Below are 17,129 nucleotides of genomic sequence, written 5' to 3' on the forward strand. Positions count from 1 at the left end.
ATATACATCCTGGAAATCTTTGGAAAGACCTTTAACTTTTCCTTTTAAAGTAGAATAAATCTCTACTAGTCTGTTTTAGTAGGTCTAAAATTTTGCTACCATGTGCAAAATTAGAAAAAGTTCGACTCTCTCAATTCTAACAACTGCTAAACAGTCCATTCTTTCAAATTTTCTTACTGTCTGAGGCAACTGCAACCTTTTAGCAGTCTTTGAGTTGAATAATACAGTTGCAGTAGAAAAAAAACCCACATAAAACAAGACAATAGAGGAATGGAAGGATTTGTGTGTGTTACTTATGCATAAGTATTTTTAATACAATGGAAATAAGTTGAAGAATTGTAATTTAGATCCAGATAATTATATTCAGTAGTATGTGGTTTCCAGAATTTAAACGTTTGGGTTACATAGATAAAATAGTTTTAATGTTATTTTGGGAATTGCACTTTAAGTCTTGGAAATCTTCAGGGGTTTAGTAGACAGCTCTCCTCTTCTAGGAATCCTACCTGTTTACAAAAAAACACCACAGGGTTTCATTTTGCAAAGTTCCTGGAAATGACTAGCTAAGAACCATCTTCTTAGCACTATTGTTCAAATGATATGGTTATTGGTTTAACTTTTCTTTTGGTATTAGGCTTTTAAAATGGTTTGGTGTGCATTACAGATGGTTATTGGAAACACAGATGAATGAGAGAACAGATTCTTTAAATACAAGGAGAATTTATGATACTTCTCTGAAGGGTGGAATGTTTAATAAAAACATTGGGCTGCCTTTTCAAAAGGAAATTGTTAAGATCTTAGAAAAAGATTAGAGACTCTACACCTAGAACCAGAGGAATATTGCCATTGTTTGCCTGCAGTGTAAGTGTGCTGGTGATGTGTCAAAGTTTGCTTTCTATTTTTAGAAACTACTACTGATCTTTTCTTTCTTAGGACAGGAGATAGGCTTCAAAAGTTAATCAAGCTATAGTGCAACAGTAGTTGAAATACAGTGGAGTTCAGACTTCATGCATAAGACATTTATTCACAGAGTTTTGTTACGTATAAGAAGTGAAATATATTGTGGATCCTTGGGTTTAAACAAATGCAATGTCAATATGGAGTCAATAGAATAGAAGCTGATAGTAAGCATGTATTTATTTATTTTTAAATAAGTGAGATTGTTGAAGGTCACGAAGAGTTATTATTTGAGCAAGGAGGATCAGCTGAAGGAGTATGAATGTATATTTATAATAAAATGATATTGCATGAAAGCTGCTGAAATTCATCAGTTTAAAAGAAAAGTAAAATGAGAAGTTCAGTTAATTTCTGCAGATCTGCAAAAACTTTAGAAACTTCCAGACTGGCAGGTTTTATGTATCATTTTATATATGAGCCAGTAGAATGAATATAACTTATTGCTGCAGGTTATATAACCCCTTCAAATATACAGCTGAATCTCTGAACCAGTAAATAATTAGCATTTTATATAATGTACTTCATATAGTACTACAGTATTAACACAGCTACAATGAAAATTTCTCTGCCTGGGGCAGGTTGAAACAAATTTTGCTAATATCAATAAGGCTAACTGTGATAAATTCATAAAAGAAAGTTTGATCTAGGTTTCAAGGCGTAATTTGATAAACAAAGTATAAAAATACTGTTGGTCAGTTCACATATAATATACTAAGAGTTTTTATTAATCTTATTATTTTTGTTTTTGCAATGAAAGATGGTTAGATGAATGTCAAGATGATGGGAAAACTGAAAGGGAGCTAACTGCCAATGGTAAGTATTTTGTTAAAAGAAAAAATTGTGTTATAGCACTATATTATAGGCTTAATGTCCAGTTATTAAGAAGAACTCTTCCAGATGAGACCATAACTTAAGAAGAAAAGTGATAATAAAGCTCATTCAAAATTGTTTTTCCTCTTCATATTTTAGAGGACAGCAGTTCAGTGAAGGCATTCCTCAAAGGTAAGAGTTTTTTTCTAGCCAGTATTTTCTATATAATAGTTTTTGCTGTTTGAATTTAACCTGCAAATCTGTATTGTGACAAAAATGTAAGCAAGTGACCTCATTTGTATATGTTTTATACTGCATATCAGCTGTATGAACAAAAAGAGAAATTGTCTGGCAACAGTCTGCAGAAGGGAATAGACCTCGATAACCAATTGAGAAAAACATAAACCATTTCTTGTTTTCTTCATATTTCTACTCTTCTGTCCTGAAATCAACAAGGTATTCCTCTGAGAAGAGATTCAAGTGTTGCTTTGTTTACCCCAGCGTCACTGTCATTTAATACTTTGGGACAGGTGCCCTAGCAAACATCAGCAAGTTGAAAAATGTGTTGTGAAGTGTCAGTAGAAGCATCTTCAGGTCAAAATCCCAAAGTAGCCAGAAATAATGCAGCTTAAACTCCAAATCCCCTAGAGAAGCTAAATGTAGTATATGCATTCAGTTGACTAAATCTGCTTGAATTATTAAAAAAAAAATAATAAAAAACTACCCACCTAGCCTTCTGGTTTTATACTTACAATCTCATCGATGTAATACACTAGTTCCTCCCAGGTATTTAAAATTTGAGATACCATCTCTGCATTCCTTCTTAACCAGAAAAGAGACACAGACCGACACAAATATTTTTATGAACATTTAACTGTAAATGGCTATTCCATGCCTTGACATTTTATGGAGAAACTAAACTAAAAAATGTAATGTTTACATTTGCCTCTTAAAACAGTGACTTACCTTCTGTAGAATGAGTCCTAGTCTCTCAATCTAATTCCAGTTTCAGTGAAAATCAAATGATTTACATTCAATCAAACAGTTTAGCCAATAGTTTTATTGTCCCATGGCAACATAACTTTGACAAGAGGAGACTGATGAAATCAGGTAAGTAAAGGCTTTCCCACATAGAAAGTTAATTTCACAAGTGACTTGGAGTAAGATTTTTGATTCTACATTCTGCTAAGTGTACAGTTCAGAGAGGCAACCATAATATCTATTTCACCTTATGTTCAGATAAGAGACTATATTTTACTACCAATTCAAATTTTTCCCAGTGCAGCTTCATTCTTCATTACATTATAATAAGCAGGCATAGATGCATAGGCTGCTCAGTCCCTTGAGTGTCAACAGTGGTTAGACTCAAAATATTGGATATGAGAAGAAAGGAGTGGCTTATTCTTAATCAGCTTTTGATATGCCACACTGCCAAGATGTCCAGTAGGACCCAGAGAGAGTTGAGATCAGAGGTTCTGAAAAGTTATTATAAAATTATAAAGGAGAAGAACATTTTTAGGAAGTTATATGCCAGTTTAGCTTGAGTTATATGCAGCTTAAGTTACATGTAGCTTAACTTGAGTTGCTCTTCAGCCATCTTTGTTTTACCCAGGGGCTCATTCCAGTGAGGAACTGAGATAGGTGAGATTGGACTTATGTGCCTTATGTGAAAAAGATCATGAGTAGGACTGATTTCAGGATTTTCACCATTTAATTTGTGTTGTCATTCTAGTGATCCCATGGACCTTGCATGTCTGAGCTTTATAGGAGGGTAACAACCACCAGAGGTTTGGAAAGATATCTTGTACTCAGTTCTGTGTCAGTCTATCATAATAGAGTGCCTAAGTCAGAGCTGATAAGAGAAGATGAGAACATTCCAGAGATGGAGAGTCTTGGAAGAAAAAATAATTGTCTTCGATTCTCCCAGCATCTGTATCAGTGAATATTTCACATGGTACAGTAATGAGAAGCAGAGCCATTCAGAGTGAAAGCAAAATTTTTTGTAATAATATAGTTTTACTGAACAAGGGGCAAGCAGCAGTCCTGATGTTAGGGAGACAATATTTTAGGCATTCATGTGGTCATACTCTGTATGAGCTGCAGTCCGCAAGTGGGCTTCAAAGAAAGTCACAAAAAGTTGACTGGCGTAATTCAGTATTGTTTGGTGATTTTCAGGATTAGATCAACATCCTTAGGCCAGGTCTAAAGCAAAGGTTACAGAACAAAATAATTTTATAAGTCACTCTGAAGGTCAGAAATCTCATTCACTTTGGATGGGGCTGGTAACCTGTTCAACCACCTAGCCAAAGAGTAGACTTTGAAAGTCATCATTGCCAGATAGGTTACTTGAGGGCTTTTGTCCTTTGTCAGCCAGGCTGGCATTATGCCAGCTTTAACGAAGCTTTAATCCCCAATCCCTGTGACTGTTGCTGCTGGCTATGGATTCTGCCAAAATGCAGTATGCCCATATCAAGTTTCCTCAGTAACCTTTATACACTTGTAGACTGCAGAGAGGCTCTGGCAAGTCGGGAATAGGAATAGATTTATTTGTATTCCTCTGATTCGTCCTTGTATATTTGATGCAAGGTAAAAAGAAGAAGTGTATTGCCCTGGTAGAGAAAGCAGACAGGTGCTCTCGGCTCTCAAATGATAGAGTTGATTTGAGGGAGAATGGAACTTAACAGCACGCTCTAAATGTTTTCCACATTGTAAGGATATTTTACTACTTTCTCCTCCTATTTTCTCTATTTATTTTCCTTTTCTGCCTCAAAGTAGATGGAGTTTCACACATAGGAAAGGATTTTCTCTCAAAGCAAGAAGTCAAGGCACAACATATTGTGCCGTCCCCATATAATGCTGTCCCCACTGCAGTCAGTTAAAAGGAGCTGGGTTCTTCTAATATGATTCCAGTAGGGTGTCCTGTGGTTTTTTTAGCTTTTGTGGGTGGTGAATGAAGTGTGGTTCAACATTAATGAACAGAGTTCAGTTTATAGGTATTTCTAGGTTGGCTCTTCTTGTGTTGTGCAAAGTTGTTGGTATTAAGGCATATAGAAAATTCTTAAGAAAAGAGAAAATATTCAGTAAATACTGCTGTTACTAATTCTGTTTTAAAATTATTCCCTACTTTGCAAGCACTTACTAATAGATTAAGAATAATCACAGAATTCCCAAATTTTAAGTGGAATGGTCCTGCTTCTAAAAAGCATAGACAATATGTATTTCCATATGGAGGCAGAAATCCCTAAGAAAAAGAATTAAGCAGACTGACTGCTCTGCCTCAAGGCAATACAAATTTCTACAATCTTCAGGAAATAAACAATTTACTCCTACATCCAGCAAAGTGTGAATGTCATCCTAGGTCTTAAGACCAAAAAACACCAGAGTAAAAAAAAAAACCAAAACCTAACTGGAATAATGTATTTTTAGAAAAATTTTGGCAATCCTCTAAAAATACATAAATTACTCATATTTTAAAATCTAGAAAAATAGCCCATTCTTTTTCTGTTTTCTGAATTATATTATGAAATGTTGACTTTATATTTTACCATGCCCAGATTGCTATGTGCAGAAGTCATTGCAGGTTCAATCTTCACACTTTTACTGGAGGAACATTCAGGTTCCAGACTAGTGGTTAAAAGAATTTCTGGAAGGAAATTGTTATGACTTATCCCATTTAATTTCTGAAAGTCAGTAGATGACCCTTGCTTCTAGCATATCTCTGTATAGATCTCTGTAATGTGAAATCAGATCCTTGGCTATATCATCATAAAAAGGGACAATTCTATATCCTTTTCACAGGATTCTGTTTTTTCCCTACTATTCATTTTAGTGATTCTCACACTCATTCTCAGAGTAAATGGCTATGGTTTTTCACATTAGCCAAGAGTACAATAATACACTAACACAATAATCACTCTGAAAGGAAGCTAACATAGTTCCGTGATATCAGGGGAAAAGTCTCTTTTTTAGTGATATGTGGCCGCACAAAATAACCTTCTCAAGCCCAGCTATCTGATTTTCAGAACTTTACTCCTAGAGAAACTACGAAACACAATAAATATTTGGCATCAATCTCCTGGCTGGTGTATCCATCCTTGCCAAGTAGCTGTCTAAGTGAATAGAATATTAGACAATGGATTTTTTTTTTTTTTATTCTGGCATAAGCAGGTTAAATGAATTTGCTGAACTGAAAGAAGATGCAGTCAGCCTGGGTTAGCTCGGTTGCCAAACTGTAGAAGTATTAAAAGTAAATGTAGGAGAAAAAAGAGTCACAGATGCTAAGAGGTCTTAAATCTGTAACCATTGATTTATTTTTTGGAAAACTCCCAACTGGTGTCATAGCTTTGCTTCTGAAATAATAATTAAAAACACAATCATGGTTATTAATTAAAATAAATCACCTTGCCCAAAATACCTTCTCTGAATGTGCTGCCTCTTTGAGGAGGGAACAGGCAGTTATGCATCTGTGAGTTCTCTTAACTTGGGAATAACTATTTCCTGGAGCAGAGGGATCTTACAAAGACAGAAAAAAAGCTCACTTGGGAAACACAGAAATGCAAAATTATCTTATTTTTCTCTCTGCTGTGTTCCTGGGACAGCCTTCAAAATGGGGCATGGTTGGACAGGATAAGAGATTCAGGGCTACGCTGGAAGTCTTTGTAAAAATTTGAAGCTCCTTATAAACCCTCAGAGTGATCAGGAACAGCAAAAGCTCAAACCATGCTTGACTTCACCAAGTGTGACACCCTGAAGAGTACCACATGCCAACCTGGCACACGGAGATAAAATTCAGAGCTGGCACATATATCAAACAGCAAAAGTTCCTCATTAGGCAAAGTGTGGATCTTCCACACACTACATCTGACTCATTGCTGGAAATGACCTCAAAAAAGGAGTTCAGATGGAAGGATCCTTTCAGCTAGTGTGTTACTCAGAAGACTGACTGTGAGATGTGTATTTGCCTGCTGTTTTGTAGTTGAGCCCAGAAGAGTCAGGGAACAGTCAGATGAAATGCAGAAACACGTTCTATAAAAAGCAGAAAGATAGAACTAGCTAAAGAAAAAAAGGTGAAAAAAAAGGAAAATTATAAATCAAGGAAACCAGTTCAGGTTTTCATCCAGTCTCCATCTCAAAGCAGAAGAAGGAAAAAAAAAGGTATGAAAAAAGCACAGAGTACTGCAAGAAAAAAAATCACATCCAATTTATTTCTTCATTGAATGATTCTAAAATTTATTTTATTAACATATTGTTTTGTAGGCTTACATACAAACATGAAATAGTTCTCTTTTTTATTAATCCCATTAATCCCATATCATCAGAGTACTGGTCACAGTCAACATAAACTTTTGATTTCCTTCCGCTGTTAAATTCCTTTTGGTATGCAGAACCAAGTGTCTTTTCAACACATAATTCATTTGAATTCAAAGGATGATTTATCTTCAAGCACTAAGTAACTTCCTAACCTATACTGTCCACTACAACACTTGTATTTTTCCCCACACATGGAATAGCTTCTTAGTTGCTTTCTGGACTTCTAACACTGTTATGAGTACAGGTCATATACCAAATAATTATCTCTGAAAGGCCTAAGCCATGAGCTGAGGTCAGTGCAAACATCTCTTCAGAATTCCCTAAATTTTGTATTCAACCCTAGCGGATAATCTGGTCTGACAAATGAGTAGACTGAACATGACAAATAAGCTTAGAAAAATGGTAAAAGAGAAGTTGGAAGTTTCGTTGCTTAAATAGTTGTGTATTAGCCAGCAGGTCTTACAAAAAGACCACATACAGGTCTTTCAGAATGTTAGTTTTCCTTTTCATGTTACAAAAAAAACATTTTAAGAACTGAAATTTATTAGAATAATTACTTTATTAAAGCAACTATTTTGTTATAAAGAATGCAAAAAAATTCCCAACAATCTAGGCAGAGTCTTTTTCCTGCTTCCTCAGTGTTAATTTCTGCTTTCATACCTACTTTGACAATTGTGATTATCAAATCTAAGTTATTTTCAAGAGAAAGAATTTCTACCGGTCTATCTTTATTAAATAGGATGTAAGTTCATGGTAATCTTTAAATTCCCTGTTGCAATAGTAACAAAGGCATCCGTTGGTCTCTACCATTGATACTAAAAATGTTTAACTGATACACTGATATTAAAGATGTCTTTATTTTATTTAGCACAACGGTGGAGAGTGCAGGTTAAAACAGATGGAGATTCCCCAGAGCCACAGGAGTGTAAGAGGACCCTTGTGATTTATGGCTCAAAGGGCAAAAGTGATGAGCTTCTGCTTTCTCCACAAACCCCTGGCTATGTGTGCTTTCTGCCCAGAGCAACTGATGAATTCACTGTAAGTCATAAATATACAATACTACACAGACCTTATCATGACATTACCATATAGGTGATATATATATATATATATATATATATATATATATCCATCCGTGTGTGTGTGTGTACAAAACTAACATCATATATATATAACGTTACCATCATATATCTATAACGTTACTTTGGGAAAAAAAATATGTAATTATTTACAAAGATGGAATGACATGAGTTTAGGTCTTGGACCATCTCCTGCTGGTAGTCCTGTTCTACTATAGCAAGCTCCAGTGTTCTCTTTGAATTTTCAGTGCCTTCAAGGGCAGAAAAATGGACCCTTTTTTGTAATTTATTGCATTTGCCAGCTCACCTTGCATTTTTTTCTAATTCCCTAAAGATTCCTGAGTTGAAGTTCATTCAAAAGGCAATATACAATTATTTGTGAATGCACAAGATGAAGGATTTGGCAGCATTCCCAGGGGACTTCAATGGGCTTTTCTTTCCTTTATTTCCATCTTTGTAAAGTAGTATCCACTCTCCCCCAAGATAGTTCTGTCTCTCAGACCAGCAGGCAGAGAATTTTTCTGGATAATCATAAATCACTGGAGAATGCATTCATGCATATAAAAGTGTGATGAACTCTGCAGCAATAGATTATATACGGCCACTATTAAAATCAACCCTAACACAGTCCTGACCGCCTGTACACCTGACACCCATGCTGCTGCTTTGAGAGGATTCATCTGAAACATCTTTCTAATGTTCAAATTCTATCCTGGCTTTCTAAGCTCAGTCACTGCAAATTCTGTTGATTGGCAGCTTCTAGCCAGCAAGATGAGACAAATAGCTTGCAATTCAAGTCAGTGTTATACAGCTCAGAAAGACTTTTCAATGGCTGCAATAAACATTCTGAAAACAATGGCAAGAGTACATTTAGAAAATTATGTCAAGGCGTCATTGTAATGACCCGATCCAGGCTGAATTTTTAGTTTAAATAACAAGCCAAAGCAATTTAGGAACTTTATGGGGAGTAAATGAGAAGATAAATGGCATTTCTTAAAGACAAGAAAGCAGCTGCTTATCAAAAAACACACAGGAAACACATTGAGAAACAAAAGAAGCTTCCAAACTGAAGAGGTCATTAAAGGCAGAATCTATCTATGGAGCAACCACACCAGCTGACTGAATTTTGGGAAGAATCATTGCATAAAGTAGACCTTTGTTGCACCCAACAAGTTGGTAATTTCCCAAATGTCACGTATTCCTCTTTAAGGTTGCCTAACTTCAATGATTGGTACTACACTGGAGAAATTAGTATTGCTGTGTGTCAGTCATGGTTGTCCCTCATAGTCCACCGTCCTAGACACCACAGTACCTTACCCATCGTACCCTTCCACCCCAGCAGCTTTGTGAATGCTTGTTCAGACTTTGGATTGGTTTTGGTTTAGTGTTTATATTTTCTCCACAGATATTTGTGTCCTTGTTTTTATTGCTTTGTATGAAGGAGTTAATACTATTTGAGCGTTATTTAGTGTGCATGAAATTTCATCCCTTTGCCACATTACTTACAGCATAGCTTACAGAACAAGCAGGTCTGATATAAAGGGTCATTTGGGGATTCACAGATATCTCCATAAATAACTTCCTATCTTCCTTAGGTGGTTGAGCTAATAAACCCAGTTTCTTCTTGCTCTCCCCTTCTTTGTTCTTACTAAGACCATGCAAAAGAATGCAGAAGCTTTGCTCATGTTTTCTCACTGTAGCAGCAGGCTGGAGACATGAGCATATCACAAGGAGGACAAAGTGAATTCAGCTTTTCAACAAGCAGGAGTAAATGAACTTTTAAACACTACCCCCCCCCCCCCCCAAGATCCTGGTCCTAGACAAACATCCTTAGCAATATAGTGCAGTTAAAAGAACAACAGGTTATGTGCTATAAGCAGCTCACATAGTTTTGAGAGAGTAAGCTTAATTTTGATCTCAGAGATACGTTTATTGCACACTGAGGACAGAAAGGCATCTAAATTCCTGATTTTCCAGGTGCTCTCACACAAGTATATGCACAGATGTGTATCATATTCAGAATGATTATTCGATCCAAAATATGTCCAACCAAATCCTATGAAAGAACAGGTGTAGTTTAATTGCACATAGCAAGCATAAGGAATAAATTAAAAGAGAGAAAATAGCAGTATGCTACACTTGGGTTTCAGTAGTCTCAGAAATCCATAGCAGAGTGTTTGAGCTGGTTAAATAAGAATAAATTTATTTAGAACACCTTAATTTTAAAAAATAGATTTAGAAATAGGTGATTGTGTCAACATTATGAGGTTTTATGGGAGTTCTAGCATTGAAGCATGGCAAGAAATGAGTGCAGTAGCAAAAGTTTTTGTCTTTGATAGTCTGGTGATGGTAAAAATCAATTGCTGGTCTCACATGGAATAAGTAGATTTGTAAAGTATATAGATCTTCCTCTCAGTCATCTGTGTTTCTTGGTTGCATGCAGAGTAAGCTTGTCAGAACATGTCTTTGGAGAGTCCTAGTGTATTGTGCACATTCTCTTATTCAGAGAACCATAAAACACGAAGATACATCAACTGACAGATTGTGAGATTGGGATCCCTAAAACTACTCTTGAAAACACTATCACAGGTAGTACAAAATGAGCAGCAGAGCTCTGCAAGTAGGACTGTTTGTAAATACACAGTAAGTATGGAATTTATTTTGTGTTAAGAACCATGAGGTGACAGAAAGTTTCAAATCACATAATACAATACTCCATGTGTTTGACACAGTATGAGATGATGCTCCAAACAACAAGCAGCAGGATTTCTGGGGTATATGACAGAAGGCTCTTCATCTGAATTTTAGAGTGCTTTGACCAAACCTTATTAACTAGAATAATTTATGGATTTTTTTCCCTTTTTTTTCTTTCTTTTTTTTTTTTTTTATAGGGAAAAGAGTTGAAAATAATTAAAAATAATCTAATTTAAATTTGCCCCCAAACAGTAGAATTTACAAAGCTTTAATTACATTAGGCATGATGTTTTTGAGAAACCCTGTGTGAGTCAAAATTAAAAGATTTAAATTGTTATGAAATTCTCTGATCATCTTCATCAGTTACCTGTCTCTGAGATATTCAAAAATCCAGTGCCTTTGTCAGAGCTGTCTCTTGATTATAAGACATGCTCCTTTCAGTCATGTAATAGAAAAAGTAATGTTGTTTAGTATACGACAAATCACATCCAACTCACCTAAAGTTTCAAGTTCTGGATATTACATAAAACTGCTCAGAAGAAATAAATATGGAAACATTAATTAGGAAATTATGATAATGAACAAGGTAAAGTGTCCTCTTGCAAGCAGTCTACAAATTTAAAACAAGGATATTCACTGGATATATACTTTGTGACGGATTATAGTTCTATCTCTGCTTCGAAGTTCATGTTACATCAATTAATAGCCATCGATGGAGGGAAAAGCCAATTATGGGATCAAAGAAAATATATCATATTCCAAAGAATAGCTGTTCATATTAAATTGCTCAGAAAAGGATTACAAGAATGATGTAATGGTAGCACTGGGTTGCAGTGATGGAGCTGAACAAAAAAGACTGGCCAAAACTGTGGGGGAAAAAAACTAATCCGTGAAAAAAAGGGAAATATCAAACAAACTAAGTTGAAAATAGTTGATGTTTAATTCCAAATTTGTAAACTGTATGATTATTAGTGCTTGGTGGTTCAAAGGGAGTCACAGAAATAAATGAAGTTGTGATTCTAGAAACAAAAGGGACAACTGTGGTTCTTAAATAGTCTGTCCTGTATTATGGGATTATTTTCCTATATATCTCATCTGTGCATGTCCTACAAGCATTTTAGCACATGTATTTATGGCAACTTGGACACCAAGAGAATTTCAAATTTGGGTAGCAGAAAACAAAGTAAAATGTGCGGTACAGCTTACCTTGTCACATAAAAATAGCCAACTCCTGTACTTCTGCAACTCCCAAACAGAGAGCTTTGTGGAATAAGTTGTTCACAGCATTTAGAGCAGCTGTGTGATACAGTCATGGGGGTCCAAGTATAAGAAAGAAAATCTGCAGGTTGTAATTTTAAAAGTCTGTAGTCTGGTTCTGGAAGGGAGGAAGCAATAATTTTGTTGCTTGTGAAAGGATCATAGTTTAAATGGGTGAAGAACCTGTGCACTCTCCTCTCAATGAACCCAAATAATTCCCATTCAGTTTAATAAGGTGGAATGCATATTTTACAAGGAATTAGTCCACTTAGTCCACCATAGCTAATGATACACAGCTAATGATATCCTTTGCAACACAGACAACATGAATGAAAAAATCTTGATGTGAAATTCTGCCCTCGTATTTCACTTTTTATAGTGCAGCAGTCGAGACCAAGTCAGGAACAGCCTTAAGTTCTGTAAGCATGAATGTGTACAGACAGGCAGGGCAGGGTAGTTTTGGAGGGAGGACAAATCTGATGCCCTCTTCAGTGTAAAACTGATGCTGTGTGACTGTTATGAGTGCTGTGGAGTTACAGATCAGGAACTGAGAGGTTCCATGCAGCCTTAGGGCTGTTACATAGACAATAGGAAGCATTTCTTCCCTGATCCTTAAAAATAATGTCTTGAATACTGAAAATTTGTAGATGTGGCATGCCAATCACTTATAACACTTAGCTTGAGAAATTCAGACTGGAAGGGATCTTTTAAGTCAACAAAAGCAGTTCCTTCCTACCAAAGGTCTCTCTTCATAAGTTCTACATCATAAACAGTTCAAGTTCCAGTAAAATGGTTTGGGCAAGTTGCTTTATTTTCACTTCCGTTCTTCTTCATACTCTGATGTTTTAATATTTCTCATTTGCATAACAGTTATTAATGATGGTGGTCAACTGTTCCAAAATTACAAACCCACATTTTTTATATGGTTCCTCTCCAGTAAGAATAAGGTAGCTGCTACTTCCCTACATGTATATGTCCACTGTGCAAATACACATGAACTACCTTTAAGCAAGCAAGGTCAGCAGTGAAGGGCTGTCAAATTCAGAGGTCTGTTGAGAAGCAGAATAAATCATCTATTAGGAGGTCTGCGCTCTATTTTAGGAGCCAATCTGCTGCTGATGTTGCTAATTCCAAGACATGACTGTGTAAGTCTAACTTCAATTTGTTGCTATGATGCTATAGGGTGCACAAAGGATTTACTTCCTGGAAAGTCACCAAATCTTATGTTGTGACTGGTGTGAGAAAAAAAAACAAACAATATAGGAGGAGAACAAGGCCACCGGCAACATTTCCTGCTTTGATCCTTCTTAAAAATAATTGTTACCTTTTAAAAATTACAGTTCTGTGTTGTTTCAATCAAAAAACACTTCCCACCCTGTCCTTCTTGCAGTTTCCCAGTGAAAGGCTGTCACTGTTCGTAAAACTTAACAAGCAGTGGTTAAGGTCATGCAGATCATTAGCACTTCATTCAATTTAACCATCCCAGTTCCCACAGCTCTAGGTTGGACAGTTTAATAAGCCCACAGTCATCAACCAGTTATCAAATTTCCCATATGTAGTATGGGAACAGAACTGTGTTGTCCTACAGCGTTATTTCTGTGACATTCATGATTTATTTTTTATTCAGTAATATTGCTTGTCTTTTACAAAGAATTATAAAGTAGTGTCATGTTCTAAACCAAATCATGAAGCAAATGGGAATTTAGTTAAAACTTTCTAAAATTCCATCATCTAAAATTAAAATTCATTGAAAATTTCTTCACCAAAGGGGTTGTCAGGCACTGGGAACACACTGCCCAGGGCAGTGGTTGAGTGATACTTCCCTGGAAGTAGTCAGAAGATGTGTAGATGTGGCACTCAGAGACATAGTATAGTGGTGGGCTTGGCAGTGCTGGGTTAATGGCTGGACTTGATGACCTTAAAGGTCTTTTGGAACTTAAATCTGTGATTCTAGACTCTCAGTAATCATCATTAAAGTAATACCTCACTTGACTGCTGATAATAGAACCTCTAATTGTAAGCTAATGCTCTCTCTATCCATTAGGGTCACAGCTTTATGTTAGATTTGTCTAAAGAGCCTAAATGCACAAGCCTTTCTGATTTTAACCTTAACTCACTCTGAAGGTAAGGGATCAGGCTTACAATACTAATAAGAGAGAAAATCTCACCCATGATCATACCAAAAAAAAAAAAGAAGGATTGATTCTCTCATCACACATATCCCAGCCTCAGATTCAACTTTTCCATTGGTTACTGTTAAATTTAGGAATTCTACACAGGGATTTGGGAAATCTCTGAAAGTGAACCAGCCTTGACAGTACATTCTTCCTCATCCCATTTGTTGCAGGTTGAGACTGGAGATCTGGGAGACATATACAAGCTTCGAGTCAGCTGTGATGATGTGCCAGGCTTTGAGGGTTGGCATCTGAAGTCTTTTTGCTTAGAAGAGTTACACACAAAACAAGTGCTGAACTTTGACTGTAACTGCTGGCTCAGAGAAGACAAGGAGCTGGTGAAAGAATTCCCTGCAGTCACCAAGGACCAGAAAACTTTACCAGGTAAAACCACTGAGAAGATACAAATGCTGTAAATTAACTGCTTGAAAATAAAACGATGCCGCACATATAATGCAGTGCTTTGTCTGGATTTGATATCTTTGGTGGCTCCATTGCAACCTTCTTCATATATGCAGTGCAAGAATGCTGACCACTTAAGAAATTTTAATTTTCCAGTTACGTTGCATATTGGGTTTTACAGTTGCTAACTCTTCTGCCTGATTCTCAGTGTGCAAAATTGAACAGTATAATTATACTTATAAAGAAAAGCACATGTTCAAAGCCATGGAAATAATTTGTTGTATAGTTACTATTTAATTAGTACTGAATGGCTTTTAATAGATTTACTTACTAACATAAGTATCAGAAGTAACTCTCATTGTACAAAAAATTTCTTTTTTTTCCCCCTAAGGACTACTTTTTTGCCATGCTGAGAGTTTCAGGGTATATTTGGAGGTGCTCTTGGATTGCGAAGACTTGTAGAAGTACTGCATTTATTCAGAAAAGTTAGCAGTTACACATGAGATAAAAGTAATTAGAGACTTGACTGCTTCGCTAAAGTTCCAGAATTTTCAGTCTGTGAATACCTCAAACCTATTCATGACCTTAAAAGCAAGTATAGTGTTACATCAGTTAAATGTTAACTCAGGAGGACTGTACATTAAAAATGACATTTGAAAAATTTTGGTGATTCTTTCTGTGTTAGGATGAATATATATGCAATTTAATGATCTTATGTAAAACCCCAGACTCACCTCATGAGCTCATCGAAGGGCTTTTGTACCAAAAAGACATAAGGCCCCCAAAATCTGCCCAATGATTTCATTAGAGGGGCCTTAAGTTCTTGTACACCTTGGGGCCACATGCGGGAAAAACGTGATGATGTTTTCAGGAGGTCAAAATAACAGACTTTCATTTTCCAACTTTGAAAAATAAGGGAAACTCAGTAAAAGCTTAAAGCAAACATTCAATCAACATAAAGTATTTGACAAAACACCGACTTAGCAAATTCCAACCAATCCAGATTTAAGTCGGGAGAGGGAGAGAAAGAAAGAGTTATATCTACTGCCCTAAATCCACTGTAGAACCAGCTACCACAAATCCAAGGGCAACAGGGCTGTGACCAACAGTCAAGCCTCATGGTGTTTGATGGTTTTACTTACTCTGGACTGCTGTGGCCACCCCTCCCCCGCCACCTCTGCCCCAGGTGGAGCTTCCAGTCTGCCAACCATGTGGCATCTGGGGTAGGGGCTCCAGGGGGTCTGTTGTGGGGCAGTGTTCCTGTTTTTCCAATGACTGAGAGCTCCACTGAAGACTCTCAAGGAGGTGAGGTACAGGGTCAGAGCACCATTCCACCTTGGCAAAACCAATCTGCCTCCCTCCCCGCCCCTGCCAAATTGTTGCAAGCTGGTAATAACTTTTTTTTTTAGTCTCTCACATCTTCATCAGAAGAAAATCCAATCTGACTGTAGAAGTTCATTTATACAGGAGCAATATAGAGACAAAGAGTTTATAGTTTCCTTCCTTAATTTAATAAGTGCATTTTGTAAAATTTTTGTACATGTATGTCATGTCATGCATCCAGATGATATGTTATATCTGTCTCTCTTATTCTAACTTGCATTACCTTTTTCTTCTTTGACCTGTGTTAGTTACTATTTACTGCAAAGATAATTCAGTTGCTGACAGGCCCTGAACTAACTCAGATGAATTCTTATTTTCCAGATCTTGCACAGTAAAATAGAACCAGACAGAATTTATCTAGATTTTAGTAGCTTAAGCTACAGAAGTCTAAATTGTCCAAAGTCCAATTTCCTTCAAATTTCTAGTAAAATTAATAGAAAGCCTTCTTTGAGCTTAGCATTACAATCACTGAATAATAGATTTTTTGGTAGCTGCAGAAATAAAAACAAGGAGTAGTCTAACTCTGTGTTGCTGTTTTATTTTAAATATACCTTGTACTTAATCAGCTTTTTTTTTTTTTTCTCCTTTTGTACAGTCTATAAGTATGTTGTCTCTGTGCATACTGGTGATCGCTGGGGAGCAGAGACTTTCGCAAATGTTTATATCACTCTCTATGGCAAAAGAGGGGACACAGGTGTGAGGAAACTTCATAAATCTTTAACAAAAGGAAGAAAATTTCAAAGAAATAAGGTAACAGTACTAAAATGTGAACTTACATGTGCAGGGGTTATAGCACTGCCTTAAGTGTCACTTAATGCCTGCTCTGAATATATCTGGCTACAGATAGGCAAAAATTTTGAAACATTCACAGAATTTATCATCCAGATATTCACAGCAGACCAATTGTAGAAGAACATTCCCACATGACAATAAAGGCTCCACATGAGCACATACAAAGCAGATTACTGAGAAGAACCTCTGTGATCACGCTTCTGACTTCTTCTGTTCCAACTTTAGGACAGCATAGGTAAAAGAGAATTAAAAAAAATCAGTGATTCACAATATT

At 36.3% G+C, this 17,129-nt stretch overlaps 1 protein-coding gene across 1 annotated transcript in view; it reads left to right on the plus strand.

The window, feature by feature from the left end:
* The window catches only part of LOC114060201 (lipoxygenase homology domain-containing protein 1), a 104,980-nt gene that overhangs the window by 38,009 nt on the left and 49,842 nt on the right, over positions 1-17,129 (plus strand). Inside the window, exons 12-16 of the mRNA XM_027889520.1 lie at positions 1,712-1,767; positions 1,924-1,956; positions 7,943-8,112; positions 14,452-14,662; positions 16,659-16,813. Coding sequence (XP_027745321.1) covers positions 1,712-1,767; positions 1,924-1,956; positions 7,943-8,112; positions 14,452-14,662; positions 16,659-16,813 — 625 coding nt within the window. The remainder of the gene's footprint in view (positions 1-1,711; positions 1,768-1,923; positions 1,957-7,942; positions 8,113-14,451; positions 14,663-16,658; positions 16,814-17,129) is intronic.

The sequence above is a fragment of the Empidonax traillii genome, unplaced genomic scaffold (genome assembly GCF_003031625.1).
Source record: "Empidonax traillii isolate 1590-97213 ecotype Southwest subspecies unplaced genomic scaffold, ASM303162v1 scaffold264:size1143063, whole genome shotgun sequence".
Taxonomy (NCBI): Eukaryota; Metazoa; Chordata; class Aves; order Passeriformes; family Tyrannidae; genus Empidonax; species Empidonax traillii.